Source organism: Piliocolobus tephrosceles, chromosome 14 (genome assembly GCF_002776525.5).
Source record: "Piliocolobus tephrosceles isolate RC106 chromosome 14, ASM277652v3, whole genome shotgun sequence".
NCBI classification, from domain to species: Eukaryota; Metazoa; Chordata; class Mammalia; order Primates; family Cercopithecidae; genus Piliocolobus; species Piliocolobus tephrosceles.
The window spans coordinates 259213-284278 of record NC_045447.1 but is presented as its reverse complement, the minus strand read 5'-3'; the positions used below and the strand labels follow the sequence as shown (position 1 = coordinate 284278).

Below are 25066 nucleotides of genomic sequence, written 5' to 3'. Positions count from 1 at the left end.
TGCTGTGGGTGACTTGCTCCAAGGAACTGGTTGTCCATGTCCTCAGGCCATAGAAAGCAGGGTGTCCCCTCCCTGAGACTCCCGTCTGTTTGTACGGTGCTGAGTGGGCTGTGAAGTTGTCATCTCTGCTTGTCCCAGGTCTGGGCTGCTGCAGACTTGTCCCCAACTGAGGCCGTCTGGACCTGTGCAGCACAGCCCTTGGTGGAGATTTTAGGAGCGTAGGGATGGGAAGAGTGTGTGGCCCCCTCTTCCAGCGTCTGCTTTATCAGAAGTTGTGTCAGCTGAAGGTCCCGTGTCCCAACAGAGACTGTCAGGGGGGATTCAGAAGCCCTGGGAAGGCTGAGCTGGACTCTGCCCTGGTGTGGACTCTCAGGGGCCTGCCCTTCATGCCCTTACAGGGTCTTGTTCTCCGTGTGAGCTCTGCCCTGGGCTCTGTTGCTTCCTTAGCCCCTGCTGCCCTAGCAGAGCCACGGTGCCTTTGGCCTGACCAGCACCGTGAGAAGTTTAAGAGCCAATCCCTGCCCAACCCTTTGGGAGGAGAGTCAGAGACAGTGGCCTCACCCTGATGCCTAGGACTCCTGGCTCAGCCAGTGGCTGGGCCTGGCTGGGCCTCCCGCTGCCTGTGGCCTCTGGAGCCACGGCGTTCTTTTGTGCTGCTTCCCTTCTTCTGCTTGGGCTGGGTGAGCAGGGTCTGTGTACCTTGAAATCCCAGCACAGCCCTCTAGCCCAGGTGTGGCCTCTCTCAGTCCTGAGGCCTAGAAGGGTCAGCAGGATTCCTGGGCCCAGGACAGCCCCGCTCCACTGCTGTTGTGCCCACGGGAACCTCTGTGTGACTCGGTGAGAGTGCAAGGGGACAGTGCCTCTTGGCAGCCTCGTGCTGGACATGAGTGCAGTGGTGGAGGAGGTCTGCCTTCAGGGCAGCAAACGTAAACAGAATACAAGTCAGCCACAGTGCCGTGGCCATCCTGGGGAGAGGCGCCTTTCTACTGGGAAGTCCCAGTGGAAAGATGGGAGATTCTGACAAGGAGGTTGAGGGACCCCACCTTCGGTCAGAGATTGGGGTGAGGCCAGAGGCGGAAGGACCGACAACTGGAAGCTGTAGCTGGGCCTGTCCTCGGGGGAAATGAGGCCCTTTGCCTCATAGCCCCAGGCCCTCCTCTGGTGAGGAGGGGGCACCCCCATGACTCCGGAAGTCACACCTGGGCCGATCTCGGGAGCTTGCCTCCTGCTGAGCCCGTCCTTCTCTGGGTCTCAGAGACACTAGGTACTCATCACTTTTCAGACTGGAACAGGTACCTCTCCGTGTCCCTCTCAACCCATCGTTCCTTTCCTGGGCTGAGACTTGAGAGCATGGGACCGTAGGCCAGGCCTGGAAGGCTCAGCCCTGGGAAGGCCCAGAGGTCTGGTGTCCTCCAGTCTGGGCTGGAGCCGGAGTGGGAGGAGGCCTCGAGCTAATCCCCCTCTTCTCCGGCTTCTCCTAGATTTTGCAGAGTTTGTTTTCCTGGGTCTCTTCCTCACAGAGATGTCCCTGAAGATGTATGGCCTGGGGCCCAGAAGCTACTTCCGGTCCTCTTTCAACTGCTTTGACTTTGGGGTGAGTGAGAGACCTCATCGGGGGCCCACAGGGGCCCAGACTGTGTCCTTTCCTGCCTGTGCACACACGGCCCCTTCCCATAGGCCATGCCCAAGTGTGGGCTGGGGTCTGTGACCCTCCATGGGTCAGAAAGGCTACCTGGAGACAGTGAGGAGCAGGGGCTGGCAGAGGGAGGCCTGTTGTGGCTGGATCTGACGGGGGTGTCAGCCTCAGCCGCTCTCTGTCGGCGGGAGGCCACTCCTCCCTCTTCTGATCCCGTCCGTAGACTTTCACAGTCATCTGAAGGCTCTGTAGCTGCCTCCATGCCTGGGATCTCACGAACCTGTGGAGGGCTCAGTCTCTCCCCGATGGAGCTCTGGGGAGCTCTGGCCCTGGGCAGGCTTGGGTACATCCACCAGCACTTCTGGGGGTTGGGGCCTGATAGGCCGTGATGGTCCTGCCCTCTTTGTGGGGCTGGGGGAGGTGGTGGCCTTGGCCTGGGTCTCTTTACCAACTTCAGTAGGTGAGGGAAGCCTTGGAGGCAGTGTGTTTCACGGCTTACCATGACACTCGAGCACAGAGGGCAGGGCAGGGCAGGGCAGTCCGAGACGCTCCTCACTGGAACCCGGCAGGGAGCACAGGACACTTCCTGGGACCTGAACCCCGAGCCTAGGGATGTGGCACTGTTGGCACCTGCCCAGAGGCTGAGTTCTGAGCCTTCCTGCTGGAGGCTGGGAATGATGGGTGGCCACGCCGCACCCGAGGGAGGAGGGAGGAGTGGGAGTAAGTACTCCCTCCAAGGCTTTGTACCAGAGCACTTCAAGCCCTCCAGTAAGGAGTGACAAGTGGGAGTGACAAGGAGTGATGAGTGGGAGCACTGCCCCCCAGGATGGAGTGAAGAGTGGGAGATCTGCCCCCCCCAGGAAGGAGTAAAGGCTGGGAGCATTGCCCCCCTCAGGGTGGAGTGAAGGGTGGGAGCAGAGTCCCCCAGGAAGGAGTAACAGGCGGGAGCATTACCTCCCTAGGAAGGAGTGAAGGGTGGGAGCACTGCCCCCAAAGGAAGGAGTGACAGGTGGGAGGACTACCCCTCCCATGAAGGAGTGACCGGGAGCACTGCCCTACCAGGAAGGAGTGAAGGGTAGGATCACTGGAGTGACAGGTGGGAGCACTAGCCCTCCCAGGAAGGAGTGACAGGTGGGAGCACTGCCTCCTCAGGACGGAGTGGGGAGTAGGAGTGCTGTCCCCCAAGGGAGGGTTTGGAGCTCTGCAGTGTTTACAGGAGCCAGAGAGGGGCCTGGACTGTGGTAGTAAAACGTCAGTTAGAAAATTCAGCTTAATTGGACTTTTTCTCTCATGAGCGCGCATACTTCTCCAGGTGGTAGACATTTGTGTCTGTGATTTTGTTGAATCCTCACAAGGACTGTCGTTTTATTGATGATAACGGCAGACATTGTGTGACTGGCCCCAGGCTGCCCATTGGTTTGAGAGGAGTCAGTGGGTGAGCCTGGCTTTCTGGCCTCGGGCGTAGTGGTTTTGCATCATGCTGTTTCTGATCTCTGAGGAAGGGAAGGCAGTGGCCACCTACATTGCTCTCTGAGACATGGAGAGCTGTGATTTCGATAGATGGTGGGAAGACAACAACCCTTCTTACCCTTTGACTTCTTGGTCACAAGGAAAGCCTGAGTGCATCGGCTGAGGGAGCTGAAGAGATGGAGAGAAGTCAGAGATGCAGGGATCTTTTTCATGTCTTCTAATCTTCTGATCTGAACTGACTGGATCTCAGGACATGGAGATAATTTGCACATAAGCTAACACATTCTTCTAACACTTAGCAGCTTTAAAGTACAAAAATCTGTTTCACATTTCTATGGCTTAGGAATTCAGGTGTGGCTTAACTGGGTATCTCTGGCCTGGGGTCCCTCAGGAGGATTCAGCCCAGTTGAAGGCCAAAGATACGGTCATTCCGCAGCTTGACTGGGACTGTAGAATTTGGTTTCAAGCTCATGCATTTGTTTGCTAGAAGGCTGGGTTGCTGGTCGTGTGGCCTCTCCATAGGCTGCTGGAATGTCCTCAGCTGTGGTCTGAGGGAGAGAACTGTGAGAGTACATAAGACAGAAGCTATAGAAATCCTGTCTTGAAAGAAAGATCCTGTCAGTTTTGCCATTGTCTTTTAGTTAGGAGTGAGTCACTGGGCCCAGTGACTGGGCTGGGGGTAGGAATATATGGGGGCAGGTATTACACGAGGATGTGAACACCAGACAATGAGGACCACTGGGGCCATTGAAGAGGCTGCCTGCCACAGCCTGCCCTCTGGCTCTCAGTGACTCATATCCTTCCCAGTGTAAAACACCTTCACCCCTGCCAACTCCCCAAAATCTTATCCATTACAGCATCAACTCAAAGTCCACAATCTCATCCTCAGTTAGGATCAGGTGTGGGTGAGGCTCCTCGAGTACAGTTCCCTAAGTGCAGTGGCCACGGTGCCTCTTAATCTGTTGACCTGTGGAACTAGAGGGTTATCTACGCTCCACATTCAGTGTGCAGTGGTGGGATGGGCACAGGATAACTGCAGTAGATATTCCTGCTCAGCAAGGGGATAGCAGAAAGCTGAGCCACTGGTCCATAGGGATTCTGAAATCCATCTGGGCACATGCTGGAAAGTCTGGGATTCGTCATTACAGCCAGGAAGCCCTCTGGGCTCTTGGTTCTGCCCTCTCACTCCCTTTGCTTTTCCATGAAAGGTAGTTCAGGTTTTCAGCTGAATGGTTTTCTCAGCCTACTTCCCACTGGCAGAATTTTGGGAATTTAAAGACCTGTGTTCGTTGTGTACTGTCTTGATTCTTTCAGTTCAAGTTGGTGATGTCTCTGCATATATGTCCTTTAAGAACTTTATGGATAAGTTGTGAACCTTGGGGTTCACTTTATTAGAAAAAAGCTCTACCCACACCTATTAGGCCTTAGACCTTTTCTGTCTGTGTTCCTGTTGAGATGCTAAGGGTCAACACCTCCAGTGTCTTGGAGAAGTTGCTGCTTCATTGACCGGATGTGTGAGGCACCCTCAATCTCTTTGAAGAGTCTGAAAGTGTGGCTGAGTAGTGCTCTGAGGCGCTACCTTTGATCCTTTTGGGATCTCAAATAAAAGTTACAGTCTTGCCCTTGGCTTCATCTTTAGACCATGTCACCTTTCTCTCCTTTTAAAATTTCAAGTTTTATTTAGATTCAGGATGTACATGTGTAGGTTTGTTACATGGGTATGTTGTGTGATGCTAAAGTTTGGGATACACAGGATCCCATCACCCAGGTAGTGAGCATAGTACCCAGAAGATAGTTTATCAACCCCTTCCCCTCCCTCTAGTACTCAGTGTCTATTGTTCCCTACTTTGTGTCCCTACCATGTGTACCCTTGTTTAGCTCCCACTCGTGAGAACGTGTGGTATTTGGTTTTCTGTTTCTGCATTAATTCGCTTAGGATAATGGCCTCTGGTCGCATCCATATTACTGCAAAATACGTGTTTTTTTTTTTATTAGCTGTGCAGTCTTCCATGGTGTATATATACCGCATTTGCTTTATCCAGTCCGCTGTTAACTGGCAGCTAAGTTGGTTTGTGTCCCTGCTATTGTGAATAGTGCTGTGGTGAACAAGTGCATGTGTCTCTTTGGTAGAACGAGTTACAGTCCCTTGGGTATGTAACCAGTAGTGGGATTGCTGGATCAAATGGTAGTTCTATTTTAGTTCTTTGAGAAGTCTGCAAACTGTTTTCCACAGTGACTGGACTAATTTACATTCCCACCAACATTCCCTTTTCTCTGTAGCCTCGCCAACATCTGTTATTTTTTGACTTTTTAATGATAGCCATTCTGACTGGTGTGAGATGGTATCTCACTGTGGTTTTGATTTGCATGTCTCTAATTAGTGGTGCTGAGCATTTTTTTTACATGTCTTTGTTGAGACCTTGCCATTATTAATGTTGCTATCTGGAGAGGCTGAGCATATTCAAAACCAGCAAGTCCTGGCTTCCTTGTATTTAATGCACTTTCTTTGGTTTAACTCTCTCCTCTCACATTTGACTATAAGCAGCAAGAAGACATGAGGTGGCACCTTCAGCACTTGGCTCAGAGATCTCTTGAGGTTGATCTCCTGGTTTATTAAGCATGTTTTCTACTTTTTTTTTTTTTTGAGACAGAGTCTCACTCTGTTGCCTAGGTTGGAGTGCAGTGGCACGATCTTGGCTCACTGCAACCTCCACCTCCCGGGTTCAAGTGATTTTCCTGCTTCAGTAGGCACCCACCACCACGCCCAGCTAATTTTTTGTATGTTTAGCAGAGATGGGGTTTCACCATGTTGGTCAGGCTGGTCTTGAACTCCTGACCTCAAGTGATCTGCCTGCCTCGACCTCCCAAAGTGTTGGGATTACAGGCGCGAGCCACCGTGTACCTGGCCTGTTTTCTACTTTTTACATAGCTACATGCAACAGTGTGGCTAAACTTTCTGCCAGCACACAACAGGACTCTTTTCTCTAGTTTCTTATGAAACTCTCCTTGCTTTCCTGCAGACCCTGATGTGCAGCATGCTTAATGTCCAAAATTCTATGAATTGTGTGTTAAGTGCACTTTAGCCTTTTATGAATATGCTGCTCAGTGTCTGTCCTCTGGTTCCAAAACCACTCCCACATTTTAGGTTTTTATCACAGCATCACCCCACTTCTGATTCCAAAATCTGTATTGACTTTTCCTGCCGGGGAACAAATTATCCAAAAGCTTAGTGGCATAAGAAAACAAGTATTTATGATTTCACTGTTTCCGTGAGTCAGGAATCAGGGTGGCTTAACTGGGTGTGCCTGGCTTGCGGTCTCTAGTGAGGCTGCAGTTTTCCCAGGCTCATCTGGGGCTGGAGAATTCACTTCCAGCCTCATGCCTATGATGGCTGTCAATGGACCTCAAAAAATCTGCTTCCGGGCTCACTCGTGTGGCTGCTGGCAGCCTTCTGTTTCTGGTCACATGGGCCTCTCCCAGCTGCTGGAGTGTCCTTATGACACGATATCTGGTGTTCAGAGAAGGAAAGTCAAGAGTTCCCAAGACAGAAACCAGTCCTTTTGTAATCTAATCTCAGAGGTGACATCCCATCATTTTTGCTGTATTCCGTTTACTAAGAGTGAGTCACTAGGTCCAACCCATCCTCAAGGGGATAGCATTATACAGGGGAGTGAATACTGGGTGGTGGGGATTACTGAGGCCATCTTAGAGGCTGCCTACTATATGAACCAATGAGGACAAATTTTAAGAATTAGTGGAAAACAGGAGAGATGCTGGGAGACTGGCAATGAGAAGAAAGTATATTTAGAAAACTACAATCTTCAGCCCTAGGCAAGCGTCTGGATGATTTGCTGTTGCAGAGAAAAGTTGGTGGTGATGATCAAGGGCCACGTGTGATCACCAAGAACAGATGGCACTCTTGTCAAGACTAGGGTGGCAGGCTCACCCAATGTGTTGTATTGATAGGGTTATCACAGGTGCTGTGGATATTGGTGTACCTGGTTGTTGACAGAACATTAGATTCTCTGAATGGCGATCTGTGGACAAGGTAGAGAAATGTGCAGCAGATGACTGTGCATTTGAGTTGATCCATAAATGGTGCACAGCCATTCCCAGACATGCTGGTTTACAGATGAGTGTCAACCTGTAGGGAAGTCTCTAGAGATGTACCGCAGGGCTCTGTCTTAGCCTATTCATCGTTCTCTCAGTGACTTCGTGAGAACATTGATGTTAAGCTCATCAGATTTGCAGTTGATGTGAAATTGGTGGAAATGACTGAAACTTTGGAAAATATATGTCCCAAATACAATATAATTAACTTTGAGAGGCTCAGCTTTGGAATTCTCCACACCAGTTGCAGAAGTGTGGCTTAGAGGAAATGAGAATTACACACATGAAGAAGACATGGGCACTCCTGCTTTCTGTGAGCCCAGATTGTGCCCCTGGAGGTATGGTGGCCTGGGAAAGAATTCAGTCTGGGGCCCCTTGCTTGTCCTGTCCAGAGGGAAGGTGGTAAAGGGTCTCCTGTGTTCCAGCTCCCCGGTCTGTCCTTTCTGAGTCCCTGATACCAGGCCCTGACCAGGACAGCCCTCCTCACGGTCTATCTGAGGAACGGCTGGAAGGAGGGACGTGTACTTTGCTCACAAATTTCAGCTCACCAACATCGACGGTGCATGCAACAAACAGGCAGGCTTGCCATAATCTGTTCTTGGTGGCATGTGCTGTGTCCTGGTCATTTGGAGAAGAAAAGACTCAAAATACAATTTATGAATCTGAGTATCTCGGAGCAGTGGCAGAACCAGGGAGGGGAAGTTACAGGGAGACAGATTTTGCTAGTCTGTGAGAGAACAGTCTAACACTCAGGGCTGTCTGAAAGTTTGTCCAGCTCCAGAGGTGTTAAAGAAGACACCAGTGTCACCAGGCTGTGGTCAAGCATGGAGGAGGTATTAGACCAGGTGGTTGTAAGGTCTGCCAGAAAGCCAGCAGGCCTAACCTGGCCCATGTCCTGTGTCCTCCTGGTGCGTCTGGGGTCGGGGGTGGGGGTGGGAGAGAGGGCAGGTACCGGGACTGGTGGGACTCTACAGCCTTCCCCAAAGGTTCCAAGAGATCAGTGTGAGGTGTGTGCCTTGTGTTAGTTACCCTATCTGGCTTGATTGTGAGACAAGGAAGCAGGATGGTTCCTTATGGAGAGGTGCGGGCAGTCAGGGTGCGCACACACATCTATCTGCATGCACAGGTGCAGATGTGGTGCACCCAAGGCTAACACCATCCCATTGCAGGTCATTGTGGGGAGCGTCTTTGAAGTGGTCTGGGCGGCCATCAAGCCTGGAAGCTCCTTTGGGATCAGCGTGCTGCGGGCCCTCCGCCTGCTGAGGATCTTCAAAGTCACGAAGTATGTCCCCTGCGCTCCCAGGCGAGGGCAGGTGTAGGGTGGAGAGGGCGTGGGATCAGCCACACAGGGTGCTTGTCCCCAGGAGTTCATAGCACCCAGAAGCTCTCTCTGTGGCTTACAGTTGGTTTAAATACAAAAGATGGTTCCAAAACAGCCTTGTGGGGCCACATCTGCCCTCGGGGCCATTCCCGACTGGCCTCTGGCACCCTTTAGCTTTCTTGTTCACTTGCTCCCCACAATTCGCATCATCTCCTCTCTTGAAACCACCACCCCATCTTCCCAGCCTTCAAAGGTGACTTTGCTTTGTAGTTAATGAGGAAGACAGAAGTCATCAGATGGAAGCTTTTCCACCATCTGGTCCCCAAGTCTGCCAACCTCCCCTGCAGCTTCACCCCTGAGAGCCTGTGTGCACCCTGCCATGGCCCTGAGCTTCCTACTGAGCCAGCCTGGTGCCTGCCTGGCCCCTGTGCCCGGGCCTGCTTTCTCCACCCTGCACCTTGCTGACGATGGCAGTGACAAGACCATGTTTACAGTTTTGTCCCACTTGTCTCTGGAAGTGAGTTGCACAGTTTGCCTACAAAGAGACTGAAGCCCAAGAAGTGACAGATGCAGGTAGTGAGGGGAGGACCAGGGCAAAAACCCTTCCCCTTGCTGCCAGAGTTGTAGTGGGAACAGAGAGAGAGAGACCCTCCTCACAGCAGTCTCATCAGCAGCAAAGGCTGCACTGCAGAGGCTCCTGAGTAGCTGGACCCTACCAGACACACACGTGGGCCAGCATGGACCTTGGTGTGTGTCCTTGGCAGCTGCAGGGCCCAAGGAGCAGAACTGCCGAGACTGAGCCCATGCAGGGCCAGGTCATAGGTCACACCTCTAGTGACCACGACAACCTCTCAGAAGCCCACTGACTTTCCCAGGGCAACTGAAATCCCAGGTCTTTTCCAAAATCCACTTTAAATCCAAACCTAAGACCATAGGAGGATATGAAGCTATAAAGGCAGAAGAGTTTTGGGCACAGTTGAGTCCCGCTGGGACAGAATCCTCACCGGCGCTCTGTGTTGTGTGTCCTCAGACTTCTGTCGCCTTCCCAGAGCCTGCTGGTGTGAGGGTGCAAGAAGTGACCACAGGGCTGCCTTTACCCCACCTCTAGTTCTGGCATCTTGGGCTCCATTTTCTCCCAGGAAGTAGGTGACCCCTGTCCTGAGGCAGGCTGGCCTAGACCCCTGCTAGTCCCAGGAGAAGTCTCGATTCCTTTCCCAGAGTCTTCCACCCCATCTGCCGTTAGCCCTCAGGTACACTGTAAGAGAATCCATGGAGGATAGCGGGGTCTCTGATGTGGGCGCCAGGGAGAAGGACACGGTTTGGGAGCCCAGGGGTAGAGTGAGCACCGAAGGAGACCAGTGTCTGTCCTGCAGTCCCTCCATTGCAGGGAGATGGGACAGCATGTGCAGAGGCACAGGGACATGACGGACTGGCCCCTCAGTTGCCGTCAGCAGCCTCGGTGGCGCCTGTGTGCCATGGGGACCCGTGCATGAGCAGGGCATGGTCACTGCCGTCTGGGATGGGGGACGTTGAGGGATACCACAGAGAGTCTGTGTGGTGCTGCCCTACAAGCTCTCTATGCTGCGTGTCCCTGGTCCCTGGTGAGGGGGCGCTGGAGCCGGGGTCTCTGCCACCGGCCACAGCGCTTGCAGAAGATCTGCTCTAGGTTCTGGTGCAGCTCCTCCTCCCGCTGTGGGCTGATGACAGCAGTTGTGGGACTTGCTTCACATGGCACTAGTCTGAGACACTTGGTGGCTGACTGGGTTTGAGGGGTGAGGGGCAGGGCGGGGCTGAGGATGAAGTTTGGGATTGGGCCTGGCCACCTGGATGGTGGCCTCATCCCTCCTAAACTTAGTGGCAGGGAGCAGTTTGGGGGGATGAGGTGAGTCCTGCACTGGGTGTGTTTTTCTCTACCGTCCCATGGGGCCCTCAGGGAGAGAAGTCCAGGGCAGTGGGCCTGGAACTCCAGAGAAAAGCTCTGACTTCATACCTAGGCGTGCAGCCCTCAGGGTTTAGAAAGTCACGGGAGCCGTAAGTGTGGCTGCAGAGAGCCATGAGTATGAAGTCAGCGTCTGGAGCTGGCTCAGACCCCCTGCCTGGCCCTGCAGGTACTGGAGCTCCCTGCGGAACCTGGTGGTGTCGCTGCTGAACTCCATGAAGTCCATCATCAGCCTGCTGTTCTTGCTCTTCCTGTTCATTGTGGTCTTCGCCCTGCTGGGGATGCAGCTGTTTGGGGGACAGTAAGTGGGCCTGGGCGGGAGAGCTCAAGGCTGGGGGCTTGCAGGGAGGTAGAGCTCAGAGCAGACAGCGCCGCCCAGGCTGCCTCCACCCACCTTCCTGCCAGGAAGGTACTCAGAGGGGCTGGTGTGCAGCCGTCTGCAGCCTGAAGCGAGCAGTTTGAGACCGTCCTGGAGCCTGCAGGCGCTGCCTCGCTGCTGAGGGGCTGCCGCTTCCCAAGCCTTCCTGTTTTCCTCAGGTTCAACTTCCCGGATGAGACTCCCACAACCAACTTCGACACCTTCCCTGCTGCCATCCTCACTGTCTTCCAGGTAAGGCCCTTGCTCTGCACATTTGCGGCCTGTCCGGCTCCCGTCTCCCCTGGGTGCTGGGAAGGTGGACTCTCCTGTCATTCCCTCCCTTGTTCCTCCACACGGCCCAGATCGCCGACCTTTCAGACACAGTGTTCCTCAAATGAGGGAAGCACAGGCTCGAGGGAAGCACAGGCAGTCAGCAACGTGCAGATCTCCAGGTCCGGGGACCCCAGCCCCTACGGTGAAGGAAGCTGGATTCTGTGGCAGCACCGTAGGGAGCAAGTGTAGTTCCCTGGGGGCCCGGCTGGGCTTTAAACCACCAGTTTATCTCTTGGCTCCTGAGACTTGCATGCACTTCTGTTTTTTATCCTTCGAGAACAAAAAACAAAGCACTCCCTAAACTTCTCTCGCTACTGTCTCAGATCCCATTGACCCCCTCAGTTCTCGTCTGTATCTGGAAAACTGCCCCCTTCAACTCCTTGGGAAGTGGGGGCTGGGGGCCCATTTCTCTACGACAGAGACCTCGTTGGCTCACGCTGCCTCTGCCCTTTTGGAGGGTTCCCTTTTGAGAACTTTCTTGGTTGGGTACTCTTCCCTTTCGTAGGGCTGTGGCCCCACAATCCTGCCCATGACGGGCCTTACTGATGAGAGAATGCCTTGCACTCCTGTCCCATGAAACATTCTTGGATGCCATGTCTGAGACTGAACAGGATGGTGGCTGTTGTCTTGCCTGTGATGCCTCTCAGGAAGGCCCAACAGTCTCTGTTTGCTCCAGGCCAGGGGCTCAGCTTGGCTCCCTGGCTTCTGGGGCTGCTGGTCCTACTACCCTTGGTCAGGGCTGGAGCCTGCAACCTGTGTGAAGAGAGGGGCCCTTTCGGTCCCACGCTCTCAGAGGGAGGAAGTCTTACCAGCAGACTATTCAGACCAAATTAGATGATTGGCTGAAAGAGGAATTCTGTCCTAATTTGCACCACAGGCTTCCACAACTGTCCCCTTTCTCACATCTGCCCACTCACCCTCACCCTGCTAGGCTGGAGCCTATGGCCTGTCAGCTCCTAGTCACTGCCAGGCAGAGCTAACTCTTCTGCCAGAGGCGCATCTGCTCCAGGCCTGTCAGGGCCTTGCTGTTGTCATCCCTTCTTCCTCTCTGGTCTCATGTTTGAGTTGCTGCCTCTTCTCTTCTCTGATTCCTTGAGTTGGGGGCACTTGTCAGCCTCCGACTGTCCTCCCTCTCTCTGACTTGAAAGCCTTGGCTGCTCACAGGCCAGTGACTTCCAGATCTCCCAGATGTTTTTTGAGCTCTTAGTGGGTGACAGGACCTATTTCAGCCGCTGGGACAGAAGTGGATGGTCTCCAAGCCGCACGACGGGGAGGTCACAGGTCTGGAGCTGCCTGTAGAGTCCTGAATGTCAGGCAAGGGAAACTGGGAGGAGCGCATTCCCAGCACAGCAGCCAAAATGTGAGGAGTGTCTGGGGTGGCAAGAAGGTGGCAGGGGTGGGACAGGAAACTCCAGGTGTAGGGGGGCCAGGCTGAGGCTTTGCCCTGTAGAAGCTGTTGCAGGGAGGGGCTCCATGCCAGGAGGGTTGCGCGGTGCATCACCACAGCCATGCTTTGCTGTGTTTGTTATAAGAAAAGACCTGAGTGTGATGAGGGAGAGAAGTCAAAGTTGGGAGGAAAGTGGGCTTTTCTGATCAGATAATGCTCTGATTCAGACATTACATGCCCCTTGCTCTAAACACAGCAATAAGATAAAAAAAATACACTTAGAAATTAAGAGGACCTAGACAAGTAAAAACAAAATCTCTGAGGAATAGAAATGGAATAGAACATACAGTGGTGAGAGACAGCAGAGACCCAGGCACCGGGACACGGCCTGAGAACGGCAGATGGGCTTGGGAGTCTGAGTCCCACGGCAGCAGAAGTGTGCAGGTGGGGCTCAGCCTCCTCTAAGCACTGGGGGAGGTGCCTGGGCCCTTTGGAGGAGGCTGAGGAGGGGTGAGGGCTTGTTCGGCTGGAGGAGACCAGGAAGGCTGCAGGGCAGAGCCGACTGGTGGCTAGGCCTGTAATTCCCACAGGTGAATCTGGACCAGGGTCCTGAGATCCCAGGGTGGGAGTCCCTGCTTCTGAATGGGGTTGGGAGTGGGGCAGGGAGGGCATGTGAGGGAGAAGAAAGCAGCTTCAGCTGTGCTCATGGTAGATGTGCAAACTGAGGGCTGGTAACAGTCAGCATCTCAGACAGTGCCAGCAGCATCTACAGTCAGAAGGCGTAATCACTCCCAAAGAAAAGGAAATGACAGAACAAACACAGATGACTTTAAACCGAATATGCCTAATATCCTCCAAGGGGTAAAGGGAGAACCAGTTAAACACAAAATTATGTAAAAAGGCACCTAAGAACAAAGAAAAGACCTACATCAAATCCTAGAAATGAAATATATAGCTATTTACATTTTAGAAGTGGAGTGAACTGTACACTGGACGTGATCAGAGAGAGCATGGGTGAGCTGGAGGATGCTGCGGGACTGAGCCAGCTGGGCGTGGAGATGAGGTCGTGAGGCTTCCTGGAGAGAAGGAAGTGAGGGTGGGCTGGAGTGGAGGTGCCCATGTGAGGTGCGAAAGAGGGTGGCCAGTGCCCCTCTTGAGGGAGTCCTGGAGAACGTGTGCTCAGGTGGCCAAGCAAGATAAACAGATAATTCCAGACCTAGACAAATCGTGATCTCAAGAAAATCTTAAATGCTGCCCTAGAAAAACAGATTTCCTAAAAAAAAAAAAAAAAAAAAAAAAGTCTGATGGCCGATGTCTTATGAGCACGAATGCCAGTGCGTCATGGAGAAGTAACAGAAACATTGGGGTACAGTCACTATTTGCCAAGAATTCTGAATCCAGAGAGCTGTGATTTAAGTGTGAGGGCAGAGCTAAAGATACTTTCAGACACAAATAGGAATGAATTACCACCCCCCCACCCAGATCATTTGAAAGCACTACAAAGGCTTATACATTTAGTAAAGTGGATGATTTAGAATAAAAAATACTAATGTATTTTTCCACTTACCCAAGAAGAAATTAACCGAAGAAAAAACAGGAAATGGAACCATTTCAGAAATTGAATAATTAGATCAGAATCGGATTAAGATGGCAGATAGGAGGCAGGACTAGCTTGCAGCTCCTGCTCGGACAGACAGAGCAGCGTGTGGAGACTCACATCATGAACTTTTGCTCCAAGAACTACCACAGGAACATAAGAAAGCCGAGAGAATCCACGGACCCTTTGAAGGAATGTATCACCTCTGCAGACCCCCTGAGAGGTCAAAAAACTGAGTCTGCTTGCTTTCTCAGTGCGGAGGCTGATGGTCTGGGGCAAGCTCTCAGCTCTGGGCACTGGCTGCCTGAAAACAGACTCAGTGCTGTTGAGGGTGGGAACGGTAGGAGTGGGAGCCGCCTTTTGGACTGTGGGCTGTGTGGGAGTGGGGTGAGGCCTGTGACTGCTGGCTTTCTCACTTTCCTGGCGACCTGTATGACTCACGGCCTTCATCCTCCTGGGAACGTAACCCCATTGTACTGAGAATCACACCCCCACCCCTCACAGCAGCCACAGCAAGCCCCACTCAAGGAGAGTCTGAGCTCAGATACCCTATTCCTGCCCCCACCTGGTGGTCTTTCTCTACCCACCCTGATGGCCAAAGACAAAGGTTATAATCTCCTGAGGGCGCTGTGGTCCTGCCCACCCCTGAGAAATCTGAATACTTAATTAGGCTACCTTAGGGCAAATTTGCATCCTCTCTACAGTACCTCGGCTGATGCTCTATTGAAAGCGCCACCTCCTGGCTGGAGGCCAGCCAATATAAAACCAGCACACTAAACAAAAATACAACCAAGGACTCTCACAGAGTCCATTTCACTTCCCTGCTACCCCCACCAGAGCAGGTGCTGGTAACCGCAGCTGAAAGACCTGAAGATGGATCACATCACAAGACCCTTCACAGACACTCCCCAGTACCAGCCTGAAGCCTGGTAGCTCCACTGGGTGGGTAGACCCTCAAGAGCAAAAACAGTCATTGCAGTTTGGCTGTCAGGAAGCCCCATTCCTAGGGGTAGGGGGAGAACACCACATCAAGGGAGCCCCCATGGGATAAGAGAATATGAACAGAGGCCCTTGAGTCCCAGATCTTCCCTCTGGTTCCAAATGAGAAGGAACCAGGAAAAAAATTCTGGTAATATGACAAAACAAGGTTCTTAAACACCCCCAGAGGATCACACCAGCTCACCAGCAATGGATCCAAACCCAAAACGAAATCTCTGAATTGTAGGAAGAAGAATTCTGAAGGTCCATTATTAAGCTAATCAAGGAGGTACTAGAGAAAGGTGAAATTCAACTTAAATCAAAAACATGATACAGGTTATGAAAGGAAAATTCTTCAGTGAAATAGCATAAAAAAATCACAATTTCTGGAAATCAAGGACACACTTAGAGAAATGCAAAATGCACTGGAAAGTTTCAGCAATAGAATTGAACAAGCTGAAGAAAGAACTTCAGAGCTCAAAGCAAAGGGTTTTGAATTAACCCTATCCCTCGAAGATAGAAGAATTTCAAAAAATGAAGCCTCCAAGAAGTATGGGACTAAGTTAAGTGTCCAAACCTAAGGATAATTGGTGTACCTGAGGAGGAAGAGAAATCTAAAAGTTAGGAAAACATATTGAGTGAATAATTGAGGAAAACTTCCCTAGCCTTGCTAGAGATCTAGACATCCAAATACAAGAACTCAAAACACACCTGGGATATTCATTGCAGAAAAATTCATCACCTGGGCACATAGTTATCATATTATCTAAAGTCAAGATGAAGGAAAATCTTAAGAGCTGTGAGGCATAAACATCAGGTAACCTATAAAGGAAAACCTATGAAATTAACAGAAGATTTCTCAACAGAAACGTTACAAGCCAGAAGAGATTGATTAGGGTCCTATCTTCAGTCTCCTTAAACAAAACATTTATCAGCCAAGAATTTTGTGTTCAGTGAAATTAAGCCTCATAAATGAAGGAATGATACAATCTTTTATAGACAAATGCTGAGAGAATTCACCACTACCAAGCCAGCGCTATAAGAACTGCTAAAAGAAGCTCTTAAGTCTTGAAAAATATATTTGAAATACACAAAAATAGAACCTCCTTAAGGCATAAATCCAATAGGACCTATATAACAGTAACAATGAAAAAACACCATGGTATTCAGGCAACAAGTAGCACAATGAATAAGATAGTATCTCACATCTCAATATTAATGTTGAATGCAAATGACCTAAATGCTCCACTTAAAAGATACAGAATGGCAGAATGGATAAGAATTCGCCAACTATATTTCTGCTGTCTTCAGGAGACTCACCTAACACATAAGGACTTACATAAATTTAAAGTAAAGGGGTGGAAAAATATTGCATGTGCAAATGAAGACTAAAGCAAGCAGGAATAGCCATTCTTTCATCAGACAAAACAGACTTTAAAGCAACAGCAGTTAAAAAAGACTAAGAGGGACATTATATAATGATAAAAAGCCTTGTCCAACAGGAAAATATCATAATCCTCAATATATATGCACCTAACACTGAAGCTCTAACATTTATAAGACAATTACTACTAGACCTAGGAAATGAGGTAGATGGCAACACAGTAATAGCGGGGGACTTTGATACTCCACTGACAGCACTAGACAGGTCATCGAGACAGTCAACAGAGAAGGAATGAACTTAAACTATACCCTACAACAAATGGACTTAACAGAGCATTCTACCCAACAACTGCAGAATATGCATTCTATTCATCAGTACATGGAACATTCTCCAAGAAGGACCATATGATAGGCCACAAAACAAGTCTCAGGAAATTTTAAAAAATCTAAATGATATCAAGTACTCTCTCAGACCACAGTGGAATAAAATTGGAAATCAACTCCAAAGGCATCCACAAAACCATACAAATACATGGAAATTAAACAACCTGCTCCTGTTTGATTGTTGGGTCAACAATAAAATCAAGATGGAAATTTAAAAAAATCTTTGAACTGAACGATAATAGTGACACAACCTATCAAAACCTCTGGGATACAGCAAAGGCAGTGCTAAGAGGAAAGTTCATAGCCTTAAATGCCTACATCAGAAAAACTGAAAGAGCACAAACAGACAATCTAAGGTCATGTCTCACACAACTGAAGAAACAAGAACAATCCAAACTCAAACCCACCAGAAGAAGAGAAGTAATGAAAATCAGAGCAGAACTAAGTGAAATTGAAACAAAAAAATTACAAAAGATAAATTGAACAAAAAGCTGATTTTTTGAAAAGATAAATAAAATTGATAGACCATTAGCGAGATTAACCAATAAAATAAGAGAGACGATCCAAATATAAGCTCAATTAGAAATGAAATGGGAGATATTACTACTGATAACACAGAAATACAAAAGATTATTCAAAGCTACTATGAACACCTTTATGCACATAAACTAGAAAACCTAGAGGGGATGGATAAACTCCTGAAAAGATACACCCATCCTAACTGAAATCAGGGAGAATTAGATACCCTGAACAGACCAATAACGAGTAGCGAGATTGAAATGGTAATAGAAAAATTAAGAACAAAATAAAGTCCAGGACCAGATGGATTCACACCAGAATTCTATCAGACATTCAAAGAAGAATTGGTACCAATCCTTTCGACACTATTCCACGAGGTAGAGAAAGAGGGAATTCTCCCTAAATCATTCTATGAGCCAATATCACCCTACTACCAAAACCAGGGAAGGACATAACCAAAAAAGAAAACTACAGACCAGTATCCCTGATGAACATAGATGCAGAAATCCTCAACAAAATACTAGCTAACCGAATCTGACAGCATATCAAAAAGATGATCCACCATGATCATGTGGGTTTCATACCAGGAATGCAGGGATGGTTAAATATATGCAAGTCAATAAATGTGATAACACCACATAAACAGAATTAAAAACCAAAATCACATGATCATCTCAATAGATGTGGAAAAAGCATTCAGCAAAATGCAGCATCGCTTTATGATTAAGCCCTCAGCAAAATCAGCATACACGAGACATACCTTAATGTAATAAAAGCCACCTGTGACAAACCCACAGCCAACATAATACTGAACTGGGAAAAGTTTGAAAGCATTCCCCCAAGAACTGGAATAAGACAAGGATGCCCACTCTCACCACTCCTCTTCAGCATAGTACTGGAAGTCCTAGCCAGAGCAATCAGACAAGAGAAAGAAAGAAAGGAAGGGCATCCAAGTCGGTAAATAGGAAGTCAAATTGTCTCTGTTTGTTTGCCGATGATAGGATTATTTATGTTGAAAACCCCAAAGACTTTTCCAAAAAGCTCCTAGAACTGATAAAATAATTCAGCAAGGTTTCAGGATACAAAATTGATGTACACAAATCAGTAACTCTTTTGCTCTTTTATACATTAACAGTGATCAAGCTGAGAATCAAATAGAGAACTCAACCCCATTTATAGGAGCTGCAAAAAATAAAATAAATACTTAGGAATATTCCTAACCAAGGATATGAAAGACCTCTACAAGGAAAACGACAAAATACTGCTGAAAGAAATCATAGACAACACAAACAAATGGAAACACATCCCATGCTCATGTATGGGTAGAATCAATATTGTGAAAATGAGCATACTGCCAAAAGCAATCTACAAATTCAATGCAATTCCTGTCAAAATACTACCATCATTCTTCACAGAACTAGAAAAACAATCCTAAAATTCAGATGGAACCAACAAAGAGCCTGCATAGCCAAAGCAAGACTAAGCACAAAAGGCCAGGTGCAGTGGCTCATGCCTGTAATCCCAGCGCTTTGGGAGGCCAAGGCAGGCAGATTACCTGAGGTCAGGAGTTTGAGACCAGCCTGACCAACATGGTGAAAACATGTATTTTAAAAACTACACAAATTAGCCAGATGTGGTGGCTTGTGCCTGTAATCCCAGCTACTTGGGAGGCTGAGGCAGAAGAATCATTTAAACTCAGGAGGTGGAAGTTGCAGTGAGCCAAGATAGCACCATCCATTGCACTCCAGTCTGGGTGACAAGAGTGAGACTCCATCTCAAAAAAAAAAAAAAAAAAAAAAAGCAAGACTTAAGCAAAAAGAAGAAAGCTAGAGGCATCACATTACCCAACTTCAAACTACGATATAAGGTCATAGTCACCAAAACACCTTGGTACTGGTATAAAAATAGGTACATAGACCAATGGAACAGAATAGAAAACCCAGAAATCAATCCAAATACTTACAGCCAACTGATCTTTGACAAAGCAAACAAAAACATAAAGTGGGGAAAGGACATCCTATTCAACAAACGGTGCTGCGATAATTGGCAAGCCACATGTAGGAGAATGAAACTGGATCCTCATCTGTCACCTTATACAAAAACCAACTCAAGATGGGTCAAAGACTTAATCTAAGAGCCGAAACCATAACAATTATAAAGATAACATCAGAAAAAAATCCTTCTAGACTTTGGCTAGGCCAAGACTTCTTGGCAAAGAACCCGAAAACAGATGCAACAAAAACAAAGATAAATAGATGAGAATTAAACTAAAACGCTTCTGCACAGCAAAAGAAATAATCAAACAGGCAACCCACAAAGTGGGAGAAAATTTTCACAATCTGTACATCTGACGAAGGACTAACATCCAGAATCTACAAAGAACTCAAATTAGCAAGAAAAAAACAATCTCATTAAAAAGTGGGCTAAGGACACGAATAGACAGTTCTCAAAAGAAGGTATACAAAAACATATGGAAAAATGCTTAACATCATTGATGATCAGGGGAATGCAAATAAAAACCACAGTGAGATGCCACCTCACTCCTGCAAGAATGCCCATAATAAAAAAAATCGAAAAATAATAGATACTGGTGTGGATGTGGTGAAAAGGGAACACTTTTACACTCTTGGTGAGAATGTAAATTAATACAACCATTATGGAAAACAATGTGGAGATTCCTTAAAGAACTAAAAGTATATCTACCATTTGATCAGCAATCCCACTTCTAGATATCTACTCAGAGGAAAAGAAATCATTATATGAAAAAGAATACTTGCATATGCATGTTTATAGCGGCACAATTTGGAATTGCAAAAATGCAGAACCAACCCAGATGCCTATTGGTCAATGAGTGGAAAATGTAGTGTATACCAATATAGTATAGAATACTACCCAACAATAAAAAAGAGTGAAATAATGGCATTTACAACAACCTGGATGGAATCAGAAACTACTGTTGTAAGTGAAGTAAGTCAGGAATGGAAACCCAAACATTGTATGTTCTTACTCATAAGTGGGAGCTGAGTTATGAGGATGCAAAGACATGAGAATGATACAATGGACTTTAGGGACTTGGGGGAAAGGGTGGGAAGGGGACGAGGAATAAAAAACTACAGTGTATGCTGCTTGGGTGATGGGTGCACCAAAATTTGAGATCATCACTAAAGAACTTAGTCATATAACCAAACACCACCCGTTCTCCCAAAATCTATTGAAATAAAAAATTTTTTTTAAATTTAATAATTAAAAATCTCTTACTCAAGTTACCAAATTCAGATAGTATGATGCGTGAATTCTGCTATATAAGAAGTTATTCCAATTTTATACAGACTCCTCCACAGAATATAAAAAGGGATAGCTCACCACTCATTGTATGAAACTAGAATAACCTTGATAATGAAAAAAACTAAACAAGGACACTATCAGAAAAGAAAAATACAGATCACTTCCACAAACCCAGAAGCAAAGCATCCGGGGGAAACCATCACTAATCAAATCTAGATATTCTTAAAAATTATTTTTGTAATTGACTATAACTTTTCCTAGAAATGCAAGATAATTCAACATTAGAAAACCTATGAATGTAATTTGTCACACTAGCAGATTAAGGTGGATACAAACCCTGTACGATCAGAGAAAGCATTTGGAACTCTAGCACAAGCACAGTCAGCCAGAGGTGAGAGGAGTGGAGACGAGATTGCAGACATTGCTGATGACTGAAACTGGGTGATGGGCACGTAGGGCTCGTTGTACTCCACTCTGTGTATACTTCAAATGTCCGTGATAATTTGTTTTTTAAAGTAAGACCTAACACTCCTTCCAAATAAAAACGCTTAGCAGATTACGTTAGTATCAGGGGTCTTAGCACAGTAGAACAAGAAAAAATGAAATAAAAATTCTCAGGATTGACAAGAAAGAAAAATGTCATTATTTACAAATGAAATATACACAGAAAACTCAAGTGCTGTCATTGCAGATGGTATCTATATAGAAAAACATGAAATTGGATTCCTACCTGGTACCAAGTATGAAAATCAATTCTAGATAGATTAAAAGACAATATAGTATGAAAGAACAAAGGATAAAAACAAGTAACTCACAGGAGAAGAAACTATGATCAATTTTACTGCAGTCAGGGAAATGCAAATTAAACCCTCAACGAAACAACTGTTTCCACCTGTCAGTTTAGCCAAAATTAAGAAATCTAACAAGATTTAGAGAAGAAGTGGAGAAATTAGGGTTTCTTTATGCTGTTGGTGGGTTGGTAGAGCCACTTTGAAGAGTAATTCATTATATCCCGTCCACTGGAATTGGCACGAGCAGTTCCTGCCAGATATATGCCCTGGAAAGTTTCTTGCCCAAGTACACAAGGAAACATGTAAAGCCATTCTAGCAGCGTTATTTGTAATAACAAAAACCTGCAAATCACCTGCATGTTCACCATCAGGGAAATGGATAAGAGAAGTGTGATCAGTTTGTGCAGAAGGGAAAATGAGTTGCCCTAGAACTAAGTGTGTTTATAGCGTATGATCTATTTAAGGATGAACGATGTGCAAAACAGTATCATACACTGTTTATGATATGGATGTAGTAAACATATAAACGCTTGCACAGGAATGATGAGCACCAAATTCAGGACACGGTTTTCCTGGTGGTGGGGTGGGAGTTGCTGGGAGGTGGGGATAGGAAGAAGAATGAGACTGGGGAGTTCTGGCCACATTTTGATGTTTTATTTCTTAAGCTGGGTAGTGGATACACAGAGGTTAGGTAAATTATTCATTGCATCTTTTGGAGTGTTTAAAATATTGTGCAATTAAAAAATAAGGGGATATGAAAAGATGAACTAATTAAACATTGACCAAAAGAAAGCCGGTGTAGGCCGGGCCTGGTGGCTCATGCCTGTAATCCCAGCACTTTGGGAGGCCAAAGTGGGTGGATCACTTGCGGTCAGGAGTTCGAGACCCGCTTGCCTACATGGTAAAACACTGTCTTTACTAAAAATATGAAAAATTAGCTGGGTGTGGTGGTGCTGAGGTGGGAGAATCGCCTGAACCTGGGAGGCAGTGAGCTGAGATCACGCCACTACACTCCAGCCTGGGTGACAGAGCGAGACTCCACCGTCTCGAGAAACAAAACAAAACAAAACAAAGCTGATGTATTAATGTCAGCCAAAAGAGGTAAAAAGAGGATGGATGAGAATAAAGGGGCATATTACATGATGAACAGAGGACGCCGCCAGAAGGAACACACTGCAGGGCATGAACTTGCAGGACCTAACAACCTGGCCTCAGAACATTGACCAAAAACAGACAGAATTACAAGGAGAAATAAAACCTTTACCATCTTATAAGAGATTTATAACATGTCTCTGTCAAACTGAAGGATGAAACTGACAAAAGATTAGAAAGGATCTAAAAACATGAACCAGTTGTCACAGAACTGTACCCAACAGATAGCGAATAGAATATTCATTATTTGGGGCACAAGGAACATTTGCAGATGTTGACCGTTTATTAGGTCACTCAAGAAACTTCAACAAGTATTAATTACTGTCCAGCTGGGTGCAGTACCTCACACCTGTAATCCCAGCACTTTGGGAGGCCGAAGTGGGCAGATCACCTGAGGTCCGGAGTTCGAGACCAGCCTGGCGTGGTGAAACCAAAATGGCGAGACCCCATATCTACTAAAAATACAAAATTTAGCCAGGTGTGGTGGTGGGTGCCTGTAATCCCAGCTACTCTGGAGGTTGAGGCAGGACAATCACTCGAACCTGGGAGGTGGAGGTTGTAGTGAGCCAAGATCATGCCACTGTACTCCAGCTTGGGTTACAGAGTGAGACTCCAACTCAAAAAAAAAAAAAAAAAATTGCTATCCTGCAGAGCACTACTTTGATATCATTTAGATAAACAGGCACCGTTAATAATAAGTCATTTAATATCTTTCTCATATTTGCAAGTTGAAGGATTTGGGAGTAAAGAGGAAATCAGAAATCATGATGGCTATTACAGATTATTTAGAACTGAACAGTATCACAACTTGTAAGGGGAACCTGAAACAATACTTAAAGGAAAACTTATAATCTTAATGCAGCTATCAGGAAAAAAAGGATAAAAAATAAACAAGTACTCTTAAGAAAAAAAGAAAAAGGCATCTTGCTGTGTCACCCAGGCACTGCAGCCCTGAACTGGGTTCAAGTGGTCCTCCCACCTCAGTCTCCCAAGTAGCTGGGACCATAGGCACACACCACCATGCCCAGCTAATTCTTTCTATTTTTTGTAGAGACATGGTCTCACTATGTTGCCGAGGTTGGTCTCAAACTCAGTGGGCTCAAGCTATCCTCCCACCTCAGCCTCCCAAAGTGCTGGTAATGCAGGCATGAACCACAGAGCCTGGCTTAACAAGTACTCATATGAAGAATCCAGAAGAAGGAATAATAAACCAAAGAAAAATTGAAAACAGATGATGCTAAGAGTAGACATTTGTTATGCAGATCACTGAAACACCAAGATAAGAAGCATGTTCTTAAGGAGACTCATGAAGTAGATAATTGAATGAAGTGACTGATCAAGGAAAAAAAGCACAAATAAAAAATGTAACCCAAAAGGGAGTTGTAACTATAGGAAAAGGAGATTTTTTTTTAATTCCAGAAGAATATTATGGCAACTTTATGCCGTGAGATTGGAAAGCATAGATGAAACATCATGCTTTTTTTTTTTTTTTTTTTTGTCTTGCCTTTGTCACCCCTGGAGAGCAGTGGCACGATCTCGGCTCATTGCAAACTCCACCTCCCGGGTTCACGCCATTCTCCTGCCTCAGCCTCCTGAGTAGCTGAGACTACAGGCGCTTACCACCATGCCCGGCTAATATTTTGTATTTTTAGTAGAGATGGAGTTTCACTGTGTTAGCCAGGATGGTCTCGATCTCCTGACCTCATAATTGGCCCACCTCGGCCTCCCAAAGTGCTGGGATTACAGGCGTGAGCCACCACGCCGGGCCAAAACATGCATTTTTATAGGAAGACATTAAGTTGATTAAATTAGCTCAAGAAGAAATTTTGAAAACCTGGACATTTCATAACTATAAAAGAAATTTAACCGATGGTCAAAATTTTCTTCCTATCTTTCTGCCTCCTGCTTGGGGCCCAGTCAGTTGTAAGGCGAGTTTCACCAGGCCTTTCAAGAAGAAATAATAACTATTTGACTTAAACAATTTCAGAGAAGGGAAGAAATCATTTCATGAGGCTAGTACAACCTTGACACCAAAGCCATGCAAGGACAATTTAAGATAAAATGCAGATCAGAACACAAGCTCCATGGGGCAGGGTCTTTGTTTTATCCACTGACCATCCTAAGCACCTGAATATCGTCCAACACGGCAGGCACGCTAATGTCTCCCCAGTGAAAGTAGATTCATTCAAATCTCATGGCATAAAGCTGCCATAATATTCTTCTGTAATTTAAAAAATCTCTTTTTCTGGCTGGGCGTGGTGGCTCGAGCCTGTAATCCCAGCACTTTGGGAGGCCGAGACGGGCAGATCACGAGGTCAGGAGACGGAGAACATCCTGGCTAACACGGTGAAACCCCGTCTCTACTAAAAAAAATACAAAAAACTAGCTGGGCGTGGTGGCAGGTGTCTGTAGTCCCAGCTACT

The 25066-nt window shown here is 47.1% G+C and overlaps 1 protein-coding gene across 3 annotated transcripts in view; it reads left to right on the top strand.

The window, feature by feature from the left end:
- Nucleotides 1-25066, top strand: part of CACNA1B (calcium voltage-gated channel subunit alpha1 B) — a 255490-nt gene that overhangs the window by 98617 nt on the left and 131807 nt on the right. For all 3 annotated transcript variants that reach the window (XM_023227714.2, XM_031934108.1, XM_023227715.1), the window contains exons 12-15: nt 1482-1594; nt 8386-8498; nt 10646-10777; nt 11014-11086. In XM_023227714.2, coding sequence (XP_023083482.1) covers nt 1482-1594; nt 8386-8498; nt 10646-10777; nt 11014-11086 — 431 coding nt within the window. The remainder of the gene's footprint in view (nt 1-1481; nt 1595-8385; nt 8499-10645; nt 10778-11013; nt 11087-25066) is intronic.